Source organism: Rhamphochromis longiceps, linkage group LG20 (assembly GCF_057381845.1).
Source record: "Rhamphochromis longiceps isolate RC_006_pf linkage group LG20, R_longiceps_female_GT1.1, whole genome shotgun sequence".
Taxonomy (NCBI): domain Eukaryota; kingdom Metazoa; phylum Chordata; class Actinopteri; order Cichliformes; family Cichlidae; genus Rhamphochromis; species Rhamphochromis longiceps.
The window spans coordinates 4,365,283-4,382,918 of NC_140576.1; the positions used below are offsets into that span (position 1 = coordinate 4,365,283).

Consider the following 17,636-nt stretch of genomic DNA (forward strand, 5'->3'; position numbering starts at 1 on the left):
GTCACCTCCTAACTGTCACGCACGGTGTGACAGGAAGTGTTGTCAAGGCACGTAATATTCTGTTTTTAACCACCACTTGGTCAAGGCACAAAACTCTGGGGACTCTCGTGTCAGCTGTTCTGATGTACTAGAGGTAAAAAGGAACTAACATACCGTTAAGCTTTTTTTGTGCCTTCAACTTGCATATTGTTGTCAGGATTATAAGGCTAATGTTATATTACAAGGCAGTAAAAAATACAATCTTTACCAAATGAAAGATGTAAAATAAACAAATTATGGCTGACTGACGAGAAATAACACAAAAAGGCACTTCTTAAGCGGAACATCAAACTTTGGAGTAATTTGGTTTGTCTAGCTTGACAAGAAGAACCAGTACAGTGATGGTCTTTGCTCCCAGATACAATCAAAATAAACAATATTAAGTCTGATTGAAGGCGTCTCGAAGACTTGGCGTAACGCTGCGAAACAGTCCACGAATGTCTGTTATAACATCGCACCTCCTCTGTTATTTGCAGGAGGCTTTTGCAGGTGTCTTAAACACATCAGAGCTGCTTTTCCACCATCTCTGGACTCGCACCAGTTTGCATACAGGGAGAACCGGTCAACTGAGGATGCGATCGCCATAGTGCTGCACACATTATTGAAGCACTTGGAACACAGGAACACCTATGCACGGCTCCTCTTTGTAGACTACAGCTCGGCTTTTAATACCATCCGGCCATATAAACTCCGTCCCAAACTCCACCAACTGGGACTCAACTCCTCTCTGTGCAACTGGATTGTGGACTTCCTCACTAACCGCAGACAGAGTGTCAGAGTGGGTAAGAACACCTCTTCCACCCTTGTGGTCAACACCGGTGCCCCTCAGGGGTGTGTTCTGAGCCCTCTGCTATACACTCTCTTCACCCATGACTGTATTTCCTCCTGCGCGTCCAATCTCATTGTTAAGTTTTCCGATGACACCACAGTGCTCGGACTTATATCCAACAACGATGAGACAAACTACAGGACAGAGGTGCAACAACTAGAGTCATGGTGCCACGACAATAACTTGGTCTTAAACACCAAAAAGACCAAGGAGATCATTGTAGATTTCCGGAGGAAGGGTCATAACAACCATCTGCCTCTCTTCATTGGCAGTGAGGCGGTGGAGAGGGTGAGCAGTTTTAAATTCTTGGGGGTAACTGTGACCGAGGACCTGTCCTGGGGCAACCATATCACCTTAGTTGCACGGAAGGCCCAACAGCGCCTCTACTACCTGAGGAGACTGCGGAGCGCACACATTCCCAGATCTCTGATGTTGAACTTCTATAACTGTGCCATCAGCAGCGTCCTGACGCATGGATTTCTAGTGTGGTTCCCCAGCTGCACCAAGGCCGACCAGCAAGCACTCCAGCGGGTGGTGAAAGAAGCTGGCAGAATTATTGGAACAATTCTGCCAGAGATCAGTAATATCTTCCCCACTCGCTGTCTGAGGAGGGTGCACAGTATCCTGCGGGACCAACATCACCCTGCGCGCCACCTTTTCCACCTGCTGCCCTCAGGGAGAAGGTACAGGTCTATACAGGCCAGAACATCCAGACTGGCCAACAGCCTGTATCCACAGGCTGTGAGGCTCCTGAATTCCACCCCCCTCCCCTCTCTGCCCCCCTCTCACGGACAATAACCATATCCAACTTCTTAATAGCACTGAACTGGTTTGCATTGGTGCATTATATCTTTATTCTCTCTTCCCCCCCCCCCCCCCCCTTTCTTAAATAGACAACCATCATATCTCACAGTACAATAATATTGAACGGGTTGCATTGTTGCATTTTGTCATGTTTCTCAGGTCTTTGTCTGAATGTCCTACGAACATTACCTGTCTTGTTCTCATGTTGTTGCTAAGGATTGTCTCATTGCACTGAAGTCACACTGGGTTAAATATTTACACTTGGGTTTTAAGGGGTATTTGTTTTGTTTTTTTGTTTTTTTTGTTTGTTTGTTTTTTGTTTGTTTTTTACGGGTTGCACGGAAGCCCCAAACGCAATTTCATTGTTCTTTGACAATGACAATAAATAAATACTTGACTTGACTACTTGACTTGAGTCTGTGTAGGAGTCCAAATATGTTGTCATGGTCCAGAGTCTGTGGACTCAGTGGTTTTGGTTTTGATTATTATCTTATGTTTTAGGTTCATTCTTGTTGGGAATTTCTTAGTCTCAGGTTTTGTTTCTGTTTTGTATTTCGAGCTCCTTTTGTTCTGTGTCTCTGTGCCTGCCCTGGTCCCACGTCTTTGTGTTCCCTCCCTGTTGCCATGTCTTGTGTTAAGCTCGTGTCTGTGCATACCTGTTGTATTTCCTGTTTTACTTTGAAGGTCCTTGTTATATGTCAGTCTGTTCAGTTTACGTTTCCCCTGTCTCGTCAGCTCTGATTTCTCACAGCTGTTGCCCTCCTGTATCCCATTCCCTGATTGCCCCTGTGAGTATATAAGCCCTGTGTTTTCTGCTGCTTGTTGCTGGTCCATCTGTAGGTTTCAGGTCAGTTTTGTTAGTTTTCTCAGTTTAGGGTTTTCCTAGTTTCTCTGTATGCCATTCTCTGTTCCTCCTGTATCCTCTTTACCTCACTAGGTAAAGCTCACTCACTGCATCTGCGTCAGTGCCTGCGTTTGGGTCCTTACCACAACCCCACACGTCTGCCATCGCAGCCGTGACATATGTCGACTCACCATGACTCAGCTGTGTCTGAATAAAACGAAAAGTCTCACATACAAGATTCAAAGTTGGCTTACATGAAGTGGATTTATAAATCATAATTTAGCCCATCCATATCCATGGATGCACTGTGCCAGGCATGTGCAGAGGCGGGGGCGGAGGGGGCTTGAGCACCTATCCCTTTCCTCTTATGGTTCCAAGTGCTGTCACCGATCTTTGCAATACAGAGGAGAACTTCACCCCTGAAGTCAGTCACACTACGGTTGAAGACAGCAACACAGCTGTCACAGCTGCAGAGCTTAGTGTGAAGGTTTCGACACAAACCACAGAGGCTCCACACACACTCTTCAGACTTGAAAACCACTAGATTCAATTCAATTCAATTTCATTTATACAGCGCTAAATCACAATAAAAGTCGCCTCAAGGCGCTTCATAGATACAGAGAAAAACCCAACAATCATATGACCCCCTATGAGCAAGCACTTTGGCGACGTGGGAAGGAAAAACTCCCTTTTAACAGGAAGAAACCTCCGGCAGAACCAGGCTCAGGGAGGGGCGGGGCCATCTGCTGCGACCAGTTGGGGTGAGAGAAGGAAGACAGGATAAAGACATGCTGTGGAAGAGAGACAGAGGTTAATAACAGATATGATTCAATGCAGAGAGGTCTATTAACACATAGTGAGTGAGAAAGGTGACTGGAAAGGAAAAACTCAATGCATCATGGGAATCCCCCGGCAGCCTACGTCTATTGCAGCATAACTAAGGGAGGATTCAGGTTCACCTGGTCCAGCCCTAACTATATGCTTTAGCAAAAAGGAAAGTTTTAAGCCTAATCTTAAAAGTAGAGATAGTGTCAGTCTCCCGAATCCAAACTGGAAGCCTGGTTCCACAGAAGAGGAATATGATACCATATTTCTAAGGAACTAGAGAAGCTGATTTGGAGGTCCAATGTAAAAAAACAGCAGGAGGAGATCGAACAACACCACGAGCAGCTCCTCAAAACTCAAATCTAGAAGAAGAAGTTGGAAAACACAAAAATAAGAACAAAGAGCCCACTGTGAGTTTGCAGAGCTCAAAGCAAAACTCTGCGCCAGTGAGGCTCTTTCCAAGAAAAAGGATTTGAAGGTCCAAAACCGAAAATATGAGTTGGAAAAAACCAAAGCTTCACATCGAAGCAAAACCAGGAGAACACAAACATCAAAAACCAACTCCAGAAAACAGAAAAAGAAAATATCGTACTTCAGGAGTCTTTGCAGGCTCTGCAAGACACAAGAAAGAAACAAGAAAATTAGTCCAACGTTGCCAAACAAGACAATTCTCAAGCCCGGTATGAGACAGTACAGCAGTCAAGTTCAGAAAAAGAGGCCAGTGTTAACAAACCAGATCAAAACGAGACACTCCAGGAGAATCAGCAAGATTCTCTTACCCATAAAAAATCTCACCCATAAAAAATTACCATCGACCAATCAAGTAAAACAATTCGATTACCAAAACATCTGAAGTGTGAACATTTAATTTTGTTTTATTTAAAGAGTATTTAAAATGTTCATGTCCATTACAATAAATTAACAGCAGAAATAAATATGTTTACAGCCTGGCTAAAAACTTTGTTCTGTGAATAATAGCCACTGTATCTGTATCAAGTAATATGCTTTGCTCAATGGTTCATGGCATTATAATAATCATGGATTATTCTAATTATGATATTAAAAACACACACTGTATTTTAAAGAAAATACATTAAGAAACAGATTATATTAGATTCATATTTCAAAAGAGTCAAAAGGCTGATTTTACAGCAGCAACATTATTGTATCTCTACGATTTAAACATTTAATAAGCTTTCTGCCTTGCGCAGAATGGATAGCCAAACAAATTGAATCATCATAAATACATTATTTTATATGTATTACTTTTTGTTGTTGTTGTTCTTATTACTTTGTTATTTTAGCACTAGGAATTGTCACAGCTAGCGGGGCGAGCCGTGTGTAATTTATTAAAGGACCCAAGATGCAGGCACTAGTGATGTGAGTGGGCTTTTATTGAGGAGGATGACGTACAACAAAAGGCAAAGGATGGCGAGAACAGACAAAACCTAACTGGGAAAACTAAGAATAAAACAAATCTGAAACCTAGAGACACAAACGGAGATGCAGGGAGACGTAGACAGATGCAGGGGAACCACACAGGATGACGGAAGGAGATAACGCAGACGAACAAGGAGAGGCAGGAGAACACACAGGGCTTAAATACTCACAGCAGTAATCAAGGGATGGGAGACAGGAGGGGAACACACCGGGGAGAAATCAGAGCTGACAAGGCAGGGGAAATGTAACCTGAACACACTCACATGAGGCAGAGACTTTCAGAATAAAACAATGAACTTAACAGACAGATTCACGAGCAGACACAGGGACACCATGGACAGAGGGAACACAGAGAAGTGTGAGCAGGCAGGCACAGAACAGAAACCTAACAAATGGCAAACCCTAACAAAAGACATGACCAGAATAAACAAGAACATGGAGTAATATAAGGAAACACAAAACACTGAGTCGTCAGACTCAGGACCATGACAGGAATAAATAATAATGGATCAGCACAATGGTGCAAACTTGTGTCATAGTATATACATTATGGAGAAGATGTAAATGTCATTGTGCATGTGTGTGGGCATGTTTTATGGATATATAATTATTACTCAAGTATTTAAAGAGTAATAAACACAATTGTAATGGTTTGGTTCTTTAACGTTTTTCTATCATTACTCTATTATGGATTAGGTGCCAGAGTTGTTAAGTGTGGATAATTAAATAATACATTAATGCAACAGCAAATCGTGCCTTGTTCTCAAATGGACAGCAAGTTGAGAGTGACAGATCAGATGTGGAGATGGAAGTAGGGAGAGAGGCAAAGAGTGAGTAACAGACAGAGCCTAGTTTATTTCCCACCGTTTTTAAAATCTGTTGCATTAAGGTTCCAAGCACTGTTACCGATCTTTGCATTTTATTATTATCCCATAATACTTGTTTAATCAGCCACCATGTCTACAGTCTCAGATCAACACAGCCCTGCCCTCCAGCACTATCAGGAGCAGCAGCAACCCCTCAACACCAACATTGAACCCTATCATTAAAACACAGGCTACATTCCCCCACCTGATGACAGTGATATAGTATGATGCGATTCCATATTATATTCCTGATGAATGTGCTTTGTTGGTATTCAGCTTGGTTCTATGTGCCCTTTGTTAACATTGAGCACCTACCCCTTCAAACATCTGTGCACGGCCCTGCACTGTGCAGAACTGAAGATGTTGTTTGTAAAAGAGGAAGAACCTGTTAAAGACAACAAAGAAGCCTGAGATTAGCACGAGATTCACAGAATCACATAGCGTGCAGTAGTTGTTTATGCATAAACCGAAGAACCGGATCAGAGCAGCAATGTGTGACCGCCCGGTTCGCCCCGCCCACTTGCTCCGCCTGTCCCCCTCCACCGGCTCATCTCCCGCCTTCGTGCAGACCTGCGCTCCGCTGCAGAAGCTACTGTCTCTTTCGGCTCCATTTGGTCTCAGAAAGTGATTCAAAATGCCAATGACACTGGCTTACTGGGATATTCGTGGGGTAAGTGGAGCTAACAGGGAGCTGAAAAACTCCATGTGTGCAGCCCGCAGTTGTTCGCAACGGCTGAACCTCCATCTAATCGACAAAAATACCGATTTCCCGTCTTATCATGGCCATTTTTCTGTTTTTAAACCTCGGTGGCGTCTAACCTTTAGCGGATAGCGTTAGTGTGTTTAATTTTTAAGATGTGTAACTGTTTATAGAAACTGTTTGAAGCTCGCTAAGTTATTATGTAACTGCAAAACAGCCGAGCTCGGCGTGCCTTTGCACAAACTGTTATCTTTGTCAGTGTAGCCTGATAGCTGACGTGTTACGCTATTTAGAGCCGAGATGCTAGTAACATTTGAGGTTACATTATTCAACGAGTCAGACTTTAGTGTAGGGTTAGTTGTGTGGGACATATTCATTTCTAAACCTCTTACATTGTCAAAGCACAGGGACGTGTGCACACAGTGCCAGGGCTGCTCGTGTGAGCAGAGTTCAAGTCTCTAAATGGTTTCAGCTGTCAGCAAAATCTCATGAATTTCTGCTCCTCCCATTAATCTAGACTTACTGGCATATGAAGCCATCTGAACAAGCCACGAGAGCTTAACCTTACAGCCTCTCGTTAAAAAATAAAAATATTTATTAGTTATGTTCACGTTTTTTCATAAGGCATGGGAATTTTGTGCAGTTTGCATTACAGAAGGCTCTGCAAACTGTCTCTTTGTGGCCGCTTTAAATATTTTTCGTAATTAATCTAGAGCTAAAGCTGATGATACAGCTATAGAGCTTCTTTATTCACAGGGGGGTTGTTTGAGCAGGTAGCTGAGCACGTGTTATTCTGCAGTTTTTGCACCTGGGGCACTCCTTGGCACAACCCCAGAAGGGATTTGTGTCTCCTCCTAGGGCCGAACCAGGGATCTTTTGTTTGTTAGTAGGGCTGCCACAAACGATTATTTTGATAGTCGACTAGTCACCGATTATTTTTGCGATTAGTCGACTAATCAGATCATCATCCATTGGACGTAAAACTACAGCTTATTGCACCAGCAGCATCTGCTCTTATATAACTATCATTAGCTTACAGCTTTAAGTGTTTAAGGTCTGTGCTAACTAAAAATAAAGACAAGATGATAGTTTATTAAATTTTAATGAAATTTGCAGATTGTTTCGGTGAAGTTTAATAAACTCCTTGCTATCTAAAATATAACAGGACACTGGAGTATATTCTGGAGCATCTCACACTTCTGATAATCAGTTGTCTGCTTGACGTTTATTCAGCTGTGTAAAAACTATAACTTTAATCTCAGACAAACTGATTTACTCAGGAACAAATAAAATACAAAAAAAAAAGCCAAACAATAACATTTTAAGTTATCTAAGTGACTCATATATATTTAACCTGAGTAGCGAAAGACGGCGGTGGGTTTGAAAACGATTTGCGGGGAGTCCGGTGTTCTCACGGCGCTAGTGAGCCTAGCCCCCGGCTCGCTAACGAGCTAGTGGGTAACAGATGTCTCCGAAAACGTAGGAGCGCTTTTGAAAATATGTGGTGTCCTGATAAACTGAGCAGATATTTGAGGTTTACACAGCTACATTCTCGCCTGAAAATATGTTAAACGTTTATTTTGTGACCCAGAAAGAATAATAAGAGTAACATTAAAACTAACTAACTGCCGCCATTGTTGGAAACTGCGCTGGGCCGCGCTATGAATTCTGGGACACAGCTGCTTCTTCTTCTTCTTCAGGGTTTAACGGTAGCTGACATCCTTGTACATGCAATGCTGCCATCTTCTGTTTCAGTCCGTTATTACACTCTTAAATCCTGCCACTTATTCCTGCGTCTTTTGTGATCTTACAAAGCTTCAAACGACGCGTCGACTATTAAATCAGTCGTCGACGATTTTGATAGTCGACGTAATCGTGACTAGTCGACAAATCGTGGCAGCCCTATTTGTTAGACAAACTTGTAGCTATAATGCTGTAATTTTAAAGAGTAGAGTAAAAGTCAATGTAGCTGATTTGAAGATTTACTTCAAATGTTTTACTTTGGGTTTTGATTATTGGAATCATTTTCATGTATCATGGTTTATATTTGCAGTAGTCTTTCCTGCACCACAAGTGGAGTTCAAGAAGTCTTTTACCTGTGCTTCAATTAGCTATAATCGTCTCAATCTTGGATCAATCCAATTCTACATGCTCCATTAAAAGTTACCTCAGGACAAGGTGGTGCAGTATAGTTTAACAGCCATATATTACCTATGTATATGTGTAAAACTATTTTTTTTAAAAACCTTTTTAAAAAGAGGGTTAATTTTATTTTGGTTTAAGCTGGACAGAACTTCCACATTTGTGCTTTGCTCTACAATCCTTATTATATCAGGTTCAGTATTCACACTTAGGAGGGCTCTGTCAGTGTCTGTGTTCAATGTTCACTTCTAGTTCAACACCAAAAGAAGCAGTTGACTTGAAAGTTTGTTATTTACAAAGTTAAGCTGTTAAGGAGGCAGACAAAATAACATAACAGAAATAATACAAACAAAATCCCAAAATTGACCCAGAAAATACCCATCTGAACATGTGCTTTTCTAATAGCCTAAACTGTCTCGGCAAGTCTTTTTGTCTTTTCTGTGAGTAACTCTAGGTGGAATTAACTAATGGCTACTAGTGTAATCATAGAGAAGTGTTGAGCCATAATGATCTCTAATTTCATATTTTTATTTTATTTCTTTTCTTTAATGTGGCAAAGAATTGAGTGAATTAGGGATCCGATTGCAGCTTTAAACCTGGGTGATGTTTTGAAGCTGGCGTGACACGAGCCAAACTGTAGTGTCCTGGGCATGTACAAGCATGTGAAGAGTTTTCACAGCGCCAGGTGCAGTACTGTAAAAGCTAAACTTCTCAAGGGTGAATGTCCCAGTAAATTCACCCCAAGGTCACACCGTACCATTCCCAGAGAAACTGCAAAAAACCTTAGAGCTACATCTCCAAGATTCTGCAGGCCTCAGTGAACATGTTGAATATTAAAGTTCATGAGAGTATAAATGGGGAAAAAGACTGAACAAATGTGTCTTGTTTGGAAGCGCTGACAGGAGAAAGTCTTTTCTCTCCAAAAGCATCATCACAGCAGGGCTTAAATCTTCCAGGTTATAGCTAAACAAACCACAAGACTTCTGAAATTATGTCCTTCATTTACGAAAATGTGCATGGAAACATTCTTGCCCTCTGTAAATTTGGCATCAGATTCATGAAACGTGTACACTGGCCCATTTTGTTTGTACCACAGTAAATCTGTGAATTACGTAAGTGAAGTCCAATGCATGTCCTCTGCCCACATTCTTATGCAGACTTTACAGTTCAGAGGTGCTAATGTACATTAAAAAAAATCTCTCAACTCTGATTTTTGGCTTTTTGCAGCTTGCCCAGCCCATACGCCTCCTGCTGGAGTATACTGGGGAAGAGTACGAGGACAAATACTATGTCTGTGGGGAAGGTAACTTATCATTTCAGCCTATTGATTTAAAGGGGGGAAAAAACTCATAACTCTCTAATTAATTAATTCATGTCTCACAGCTCCAAACTATGACAAGACCTGCTGGACTGATGTAAAAAGCAAACTTGGACTGGACTTTCCCAATGTAAGAGTTTTTTAAAGTGCGACTAAAAATTCAATTGTGAAGAATGCAACAATCAGCTAACATTATTATTGGAATTTATATCTCACTATAGCTACCCTACTTGCTGGATGGAGACAGGAAGATAACACAAAGCAATGCTATCATGAGATACATTGCTCGTAAGCACAACATGTGTAAGTACAGTAGCATGCATTTTGTTTGAGAAGATTTTTTTTCCAAGTTATATTGTAAATCAATGTTAAACTAATATTACTGTTAGTTTCTTTATTATTTATGTGAATCTTGTAAACTTTGACAACAGGTGGAGAGACTGAGGGTGAAAAGGTTCGAGTGGACATCATTGAGAACCAGTCCATGGACTTTAGAAATGGGTTTGTGAGGCTATGCTACACCAACTTTGTGAGTGTTTAATTAAAATAAAAAATATCCATAAATATAAATATTCTTTGAATTCCCTAAAACTCCACTAACGCTAGTGTCATCTCTCTGGTTTCTTCAGGATGAGATGAAGCCTGATTACCTAAAGATGCTTCCAAATACACTAAAGCAGTTCTCCGATTTCCTCGGAGATCGGAAGTGGTTTGCCGGTGACAAGGTATACCTGTCCATAAATATGAGAGGAGTCTTGTTTTAAAGCTGCTTTTACAGATTTAAATTTAATAGACAAACTGGGGGCAGAATTTGACAATTTGAGGCCCTTTTTCTCACTCTAAATTGTACATTGTTTTTAGATGTGAACATAAATTATTTTGTTAGTTGTGCAGAGAAAAACCTGTACTTTTTATGCTGTGCTAGCTCATCAGTATTAGGCAGGATGCAGCCTAAATTTAATACTGGTTCTTAAACTGATTTATAAATAATTGGAGGAGAAGGTGAACCTGGCAGTAAGTTTGTGGATAGAAAATCAAAGTGTTGAACTTTAGTGTTCTAGGGCTTCATAAAGCTGCAGAAGTGTCCGATTCTCTGCAGGTTTAACGTGGCTGGTGACTTATTGTTTGATTTACACCACAGATTCTGTTACTTCTAACATGCTTATGCAACTTTTCTTCACAACAGATCACTTTTGTGGACTTCATTATGTACGAGCTGTTGGACCAACACAGGCTCTTTGATTCCAAATGCCTGGATGACTGCAAGAACCTCACAGACTTTTTAAACCGTTTTGAGGTGAGAACAGTCAAAGTCTTTGCATTAATGATGTAATTTAACCTTTATTTTTTTACCTTTCTTTGTGTGGTGTTGGCTCTGGAGTTTCCTTTCGTTTCTTAAAATTCCAGTGTTTTTATTTTAATCAACGGCCATTATGTCATTGCAGGCTCTGGAGAAGATCGCTGCATACATGAAGTCACCAAGATTCATGAAGGCTCCGATAAACAACAAGATGGCCAAATTTGGAAACAAATAGTAAATAACAGTGCCTTTTATGCCCTGGAAAATTCCTGAAAAATGTTAATTAATGAAACTGTCAAATTAACACCAAAGTCATGACTGGAAAAAAAAAAGTGCCATTTTGCTCTCTGACTGGTAGATTTGATGGTGCTTAATTACGTAACATGCCGTTTGTAAAACCATTAATGATTTCAGATTTGGGGCGGTCCGGACTAATTTGTACTGAAACATTTCTAATGAAAGCACTTATTGTTAGAATTTATAACCTTTTGTTTGTTTGTTTTTTGGCACATTAAAGTGAATTTTGTTCTGACTCTTTGTTGGTGTTTCAATTTTAGCGTAATGTCCTGCACAGCAAGTCGCATCAAAATGTATCTGATGTAGTTTAATGCAGCACGAGAGCAGAAAATGCATCCGGTTCTTGATTTGAGCCATCTACTGTCCACTGAAGCCTCTTCAGAAATGGTTTCTGTGGAATGGTGGCTGTCAGGGAGCCATTTTTTAATGAAGGGGGGATTTAGAAAAAAAAATGTATGGAGGCAGTTTGAGCGGTATAACAATGAGTGCCTATAGCCATCTGTAAAACACAGTGGAAGCTCTGTCATGGTTTGGGGCTGCATCTCAGCCAGTGGTGTTGGAGATCTTGTCAAAATTTATGAGGCATTGTTTTTAACAATGTCTCAATAGAGAAGAGGACAAAAGCCAGCCAATATTGAAATAAGTGCCCTGAATGTCCTTTAAGAAGCCTGGAGAACTGTTCCTGAAGACAAGCAAAATTACAAAAAAGCTCTAAAATATTTCCAAGAATTTGATCTTTCAACATGTTTGGTCTTTTTGTGTCAAAACGGTTACCATAATTCTGACATTTCTTTTGTCGTGTGACAAATGTTGAACTAAACATTCTCTACATTTTGCATAGTAAATCCTACATCTCTGCCCAGCTCTCATTAACACCGTCATTAACATCTGAAATGATCTGAAACATCCAACGACATGAATGCTTTAAAAGCATCAACATCAGCTCTTCTCTGACAGCATGGTGGGAGTTTGACGCAGTCTTCATTAATCCCATGCAAACGTACACCTATCTGGAACAACCCTGACATATTACAAAACAATAATATGATAAACTTTTCAGATTGGAGTGATAAAGGAATCAAATACTTAGAACATATACTAGAAGGAACAGAATTTATTTCATTTGACGGACTAGTTACACAATATGGGATCAACAAGAAAAGATTTTTAGAATATCAACAAATTAAATCCATAGTAAAAAAGAAATTTAAACCGGGTCAAGTTGAACTACAAACACCACCAAGTGTGGTTCAATTTCTTACTCTTAAACCCCCCAAATTACTATCCAAAATATACAGAATGCTTTCTAAAACAGATGAATCAATATCACTTCCTATTGAAAAATGGGAAGCGGATTTATCAGTTAACTTAGACCTAAACTTCTGGTCTCAGATTTGCTTAAAAACCTTTCATCTAATTAGAAATCCCAGTCTTCAATTAATTCAATACAAAATATTACATAGAGTGCACTATACAGGTCATCGGATGTTCAAGATGGGCTTTACGTCTACCAACAACTGCTCACACTGCCAAACCAATTCACCGGACAATTATATCCACGCTCTTTGGTTCTGTCCACCAGTTCAGAAGTTTTGGCGCGAGATATGTGAAGACTTATCGAAGTGTCTGAAATGTAACATTCCAACTTCCCCCTTAGTGTGTTTGTTGGGCAGCTTAGATAATGTCACTTCAGAAAAGAATATAGCCCATATGGTTTTCACTGCCCTATGCATAGCCAAGAAAACAGTCCTCATGAACTGGAAAAATAAAAATAATCTTAATTCTAACCAATATAGAAATTATCTATTAGATTACATTAGCCTTGATACAGCCTCTGCCACCACATCAGATCAATTGCTCTGGGCTCCTTTGATCAGCTCCATCACCTAGTGGGGGGTGGGGGGTCATAGTTTGTGATTGGTGTGGGGGTAGGGACAGGCTTAGGGCGTCGGGGGGTTCCCCGGAGGCATTTTCCTTGGGGGGCTCAACCCGGGGTAGCGGTCATGTCCGGTTAGGGGCTCTGTTGGCTCTCAGGTGACTGTTTCCTCGCGGCTGCGTGCAGCGGGGCTAGGGGAGGGTCTGTGCTGACGGACGTGGGTTACTGACCTGGCAACCTGGCTGCCCCTGGGTGGGTCCGGGATGGGCGTGAGGTTCTGGGGGCGCTCCGTCTCTGGGCTGGGACCCGGACCGGGCCTCGGGGGCTTGGGTCCTGGTTGGTGTGTTGCCGGGGTTGTGGGCGGGTGGGTGCATGGGGGCCCAGCCCTGGAGCAGGGTGCCGCCGGTGCGTCGAGCCACCTGGGGGGCTCTTCAACTGGTGGGGGAGATTGTCACATCTTGCAGGAGCTTTCCTCTCCTCAGGAGCTCCCTCTGCAGGAGGGGGAGATACAGGAGAGGTGGAGGAAGATCTCAGCCTGGGTGTTTATTGTCTTATGTAGTCTGGAAGATGAGTGGATGGTGGGGTGGGTGCAGTTTTCCCTGCGGTGGGGTTGGGTGGACTGTCCCGGGCTCTGTGGGGCCGGGCGGCGCTGCTGCACTGGGCCCCGGTCTGGATGGGCCTGGGCCCCCTTTCCCTGGCGGGTCGCGGAGTATGGGGGTGCCTACTGGGGTCAGCGGGGGAGCTGGCCCCAGGGAGGGGTCACTTGCCCCTCCCTTCCTTCCCTCCCCATCTCCAGCTGCCTCCCTCTTCCCGCTCCACCACAACCACCCACACATGCAGGGCCTTGGAGTAGGGGTATGTCACCAGGGTGCAGAGGAGGCTACCCCCCCCCCCCCCCCCCCCCCCGTCCCCTTCTGGCTGCCTCTGCCTCAATTTTATCCCACAACTTAGACATTCACATTACTCACACTCTCATTACACATACATATAGGATCTTGGGGGTGGGCACGATATACGGAGTCCAAAGTACCATCAGGGTGTACACCTCACCCCTGGCATCGTTGCCCACCCCTCAATTTTAAATACACGTAGACATTGAGGGCTAGCAGGAGGGACCATGCGCTTACCTGCTGCTCTCTGGCAGGTAGCTCCAAGCCCTCCTGGGTTTTAAATGCACCTTAGAACACACATGCATCAACATTACAATGAGCGGGTGGAGGGAGGTTTGGAGTCTTCTCTCACCCCCATTCTCTGCGACCTGCTGGAGCAGGGGGGCTAGGAGGAGGAGCCTTCCTGCTGCTGCGGAGTCGGGGCGGTCTGCCTCCCCCCACCGCAGGGAAAAGGGAAACACCACCTGGGTCTGGGTGCAGTTCCCCCCTCCAGGGGCGGGGGCACCTAGACCCGGTTTGTAGAGTACGCTTGGGGAGTGTGATCGTGTGTACAACGTCTCTTTATGTCTGTCTCCACGTTGGTTGAGTGTGGAGTAAGTGCATATGAGAGCATGAGGGTGGGAATGGATGTTTGTATCTGTGTGTGCCTGTATGTCTGTGTCTATATGTCAGGTTGGGTGTCAGGCGCCACCTCTCTGGGGACATCTCAGGCCCTCCAAGGTTTGGAGGCCTATCTCCCCCTACCACCACTTCCCCTGCCAGTGGCGGACCCCCTCAGACATCGGTGCGTTGGTGGTTCTTTGTGTCCGGGGATGGGCGTCCAGGTACACACCGGCTCACTCCTTGGCGGCCGCTTATCGGGGCCTGGAGCCTGGGGCTCGCTCGGGCCACTTCGGAGGTGGGGTGCCCCCGGCCTCTCGGCCTGGGGCTCGGTCACTCAGGCGCAGCTGGCTGCCGGCAGAGCTCACGGGCGCGTCACTGCAACTCCCCCTGGCTTCTGCTCCGCGGCTGCTGAGTGAGCCCTCATCTGGGACTCTCCTCAGCTCTTTCTGGGACAGTGGCGCAGCTGCCCCTCTGTTGGTCTTCCTTGGTCTCTTGTGTTCTGGGGGCCTCTGGATGTCTGGAGTTTTGATCTCCTCCACACCTGCTTCACGCCCTGGAGGACGGGGCTGTGGCCCCCCCACACCCTCTAGCAGATTATTACATGAAGGAACCTTTTAAAAAACAAAAAACAAGCGCGTCCATGCTCACAGGTGTACACACGGGTGATCACACCCACAAACTACACCCTTTTTGGCTCCTACCTCAAAGCACACTGTGTTCTGTTGATCTTATGTGCTGCACAATAATGTTTAATATTTAGTATTTACTGTCATATTCCCATATATCATTGTGATGTTGTTTATTCTATTACTCTTGTTCTCTTCTGCTTGCTTTCTTTTTTCTTTCTCAGCAGGTGATCCAGGTGATCGATATATGCATTTTTTTTTCTCTGCCCGTTCTGTTGGTTTTTGTCTTTTGCCCTTCTCCCCCGTCCCTCTTCTCAGCTGTTTCTCTTTCCCTCTTTCTTTCTCCCCTTCTTTCCCCCAGTCAAGTCTGTCCCGTATTCAGTAAGTGAAAATAAAATAAACAATAAAAGGTGAATCAAATGGACCATTACGGCAAGGCTGGGATGGTCAGTTTGGTAAAGTAAATCCGTTGGGCATCTTTCTTTGCCTTTAGACAACAATTCTGAGGGCAAAAGAGCCAAACGGGACAGGCCAAAAAAAAACAAAAAAAACATCTGAAATGAGTACGTCAGAGGGACAGCTCAGGTTGAGCAGTTTGGAAACAAAGTTAGAGAAGCAAGGCTGAGATGGTTTGGACATGTGCAGAGAGGGTATCGTGGGTATTTTGAACAAGGGATGTTGAAGATGGAGCACCCAGGCAGGAGGAGAAGATGAAGACTACATAGAAGATTCATGGTTGCAGTGAAGGAGGACATGAAGACGGTTGGTGTGAAACAAAAGGATACCATTGAAGAAGAGGGCGATTAGAATATTGAAGTGTCTGTTTTTCTGTATTTTCACAGTTTGTGTCATATTTCTTTTTCAAGCTTTCATAATGTTAACAGATAATAAAGTTTGCATGTACACTGGCTCCAACACTGACTGATCAAAGATGGAAGTCATCTGCATCAACTGTACAAAGAGAGAATTTCTTGCAATTTTAGCAATGTTGATTAATAATTTTGTAAAGGTAGGATGGAGGGTGGAAGTTCAAGGCACCAGGAGCGCAGGGCATATATGGATGACTGAGATGTTACATGAAAGCGTTCCATAAGAGTGCCAAGCAAATAAAGGTTGTAGAGACCATATACGAGTAGAAGGCTGCCAGAGAGATAGAGTAGACTGAGATAGCAGGCTTTTATAACTTGAAATAACATGACAGGTTTGGCCACCTATCTGAAAATAAGCAAAGGAAAGCAAGCTACAGCATGAAGCCATTAGGGTCAGCTTACTTTTAGATCAACAAAATACACACTTATGCCTCTGCACTAGCAGTAATATCTCAGTAAAGGCTTAAAAATATATATGTTCAGATTGGGCACAAACACTAACGTGGACTCAAGGACAAACTGATTAGCATGCAGCGGTCAAAGATCGAAATCATCATGACTGCGCAAAACAATTTTTTCCATGTTTATTATGAACATTAACAAAGTCTCCACTGATTGTTTGAGACAGTTTAAGATTACAATCAGATACAGCCTGACTTAGTAAATCTAAGACTAGAAAATGAGATATTCAAATATTATTTTAATGGCTTTTCTGTTTATATTATCTGTCTATAGTGAGTCTCTTCAAGTTCATTAAAAGGTTTTGATAAAGCAAGTTTAACCTGCTCCATTAACATTTTTGTTTACATGTAGCAAATAAATTTACAGCAAACAGACAAATTTAAAATGCTAACACAGCCAGTCCTGAACTTTTTAACGTAATATATTTTTGGTGCTGCAAAAAAGATGGATGAGGTGGAAAGCAGCCAAACTGGTTTAAAATGCGATATAACGGCCATTTAATAATGTCCATGGTCAAAATGGAGATCGTGGTTGAATAGTTGTGGGACCTGGAGGAGGCCCCGAAAATTCTCCATCTTCAGTATTCTTCAAATATTCTTACTCTCAAAGCAAATGCATTTAGAAGTGGTTTCTAAAGTAACAAGCATTGAGGGCATTATTGATTAAGAACACAGGGAGTAACCACTTGTGCTAGTAGCTGATAATCATTGGAGCTCTGTGGAAATATGACAGAGCGAGTAAAAAGATGTGAAACAAAGACTGCTTTGTTTTCATGTCCAGCTCATCTCCACCCCTGATGTGGGTCACATTCTGCAGAAAGCTCAAACCAATTATAAACCTCAATCTCTTCAAAATTAAAGAACTAAGAAACGCATCAAATTTTGAGTAACGTATCTCTGAGTAATA

The 17,636-nt window shown here is 42.8% G+C and overlaps 1 protein-coding gene across 1 annotated transcript; it reads left to right on the forward strand.

Annotated features, from left to right (window-relative positions):
• The first annotated feature begins 6,175 nt into the window (after positions 1-6,175).
• LOC146644720 (glutathione S-transferase Mu 3-like) lies at positions 6,176-11,639 on the forward strand. Its single transcript, XM_085394328.1, has 8 exons — positions 6,176-6,317; positions 9,717-9,792; positions 9,873-9,937; positions 10,029-10,110; positions 10,239-10,336; positions 10,437-10,532; positions 10,994-11,104; positions 11,253-11,639. The coding sequence occupies exons 1-8, from the start codon at positions 6,282-6,284 to the stop codon at positions 11,340-11,342; spliced, it is 654 nt and encodes a 217-aa protein (XP_085250454.1). The 5' UTR covers positions 6,176-6,281; the 3' UTR covers positions 11,343-11,639.
• The last annotated feature ends 5,997 nt before the right edge of the window (positions 11,640-17,636 follow it).

Coding starts and splice junctions, on each gene's coding strand:
- LOC146644720 (XM_085394328.1), top strand. CDS start 6,282: ATGCCAATGACACTGGCTTACTGGGATATTCGTGGG. Junction 9,938..10,028: donor TTGGACTGGACTTTCCCAAT/GTAAGAGTTTTT, acceptor ATCTCACTATAG/CTACCCTACTTGCTGGATGG. Junction 10,337..10,436: donor GGCTATGCTACACCAACTTT/GTGAGTGTTTAA, acceptor TGGTTTCTTCAG/GATGAGATGAAGCCTGATTA.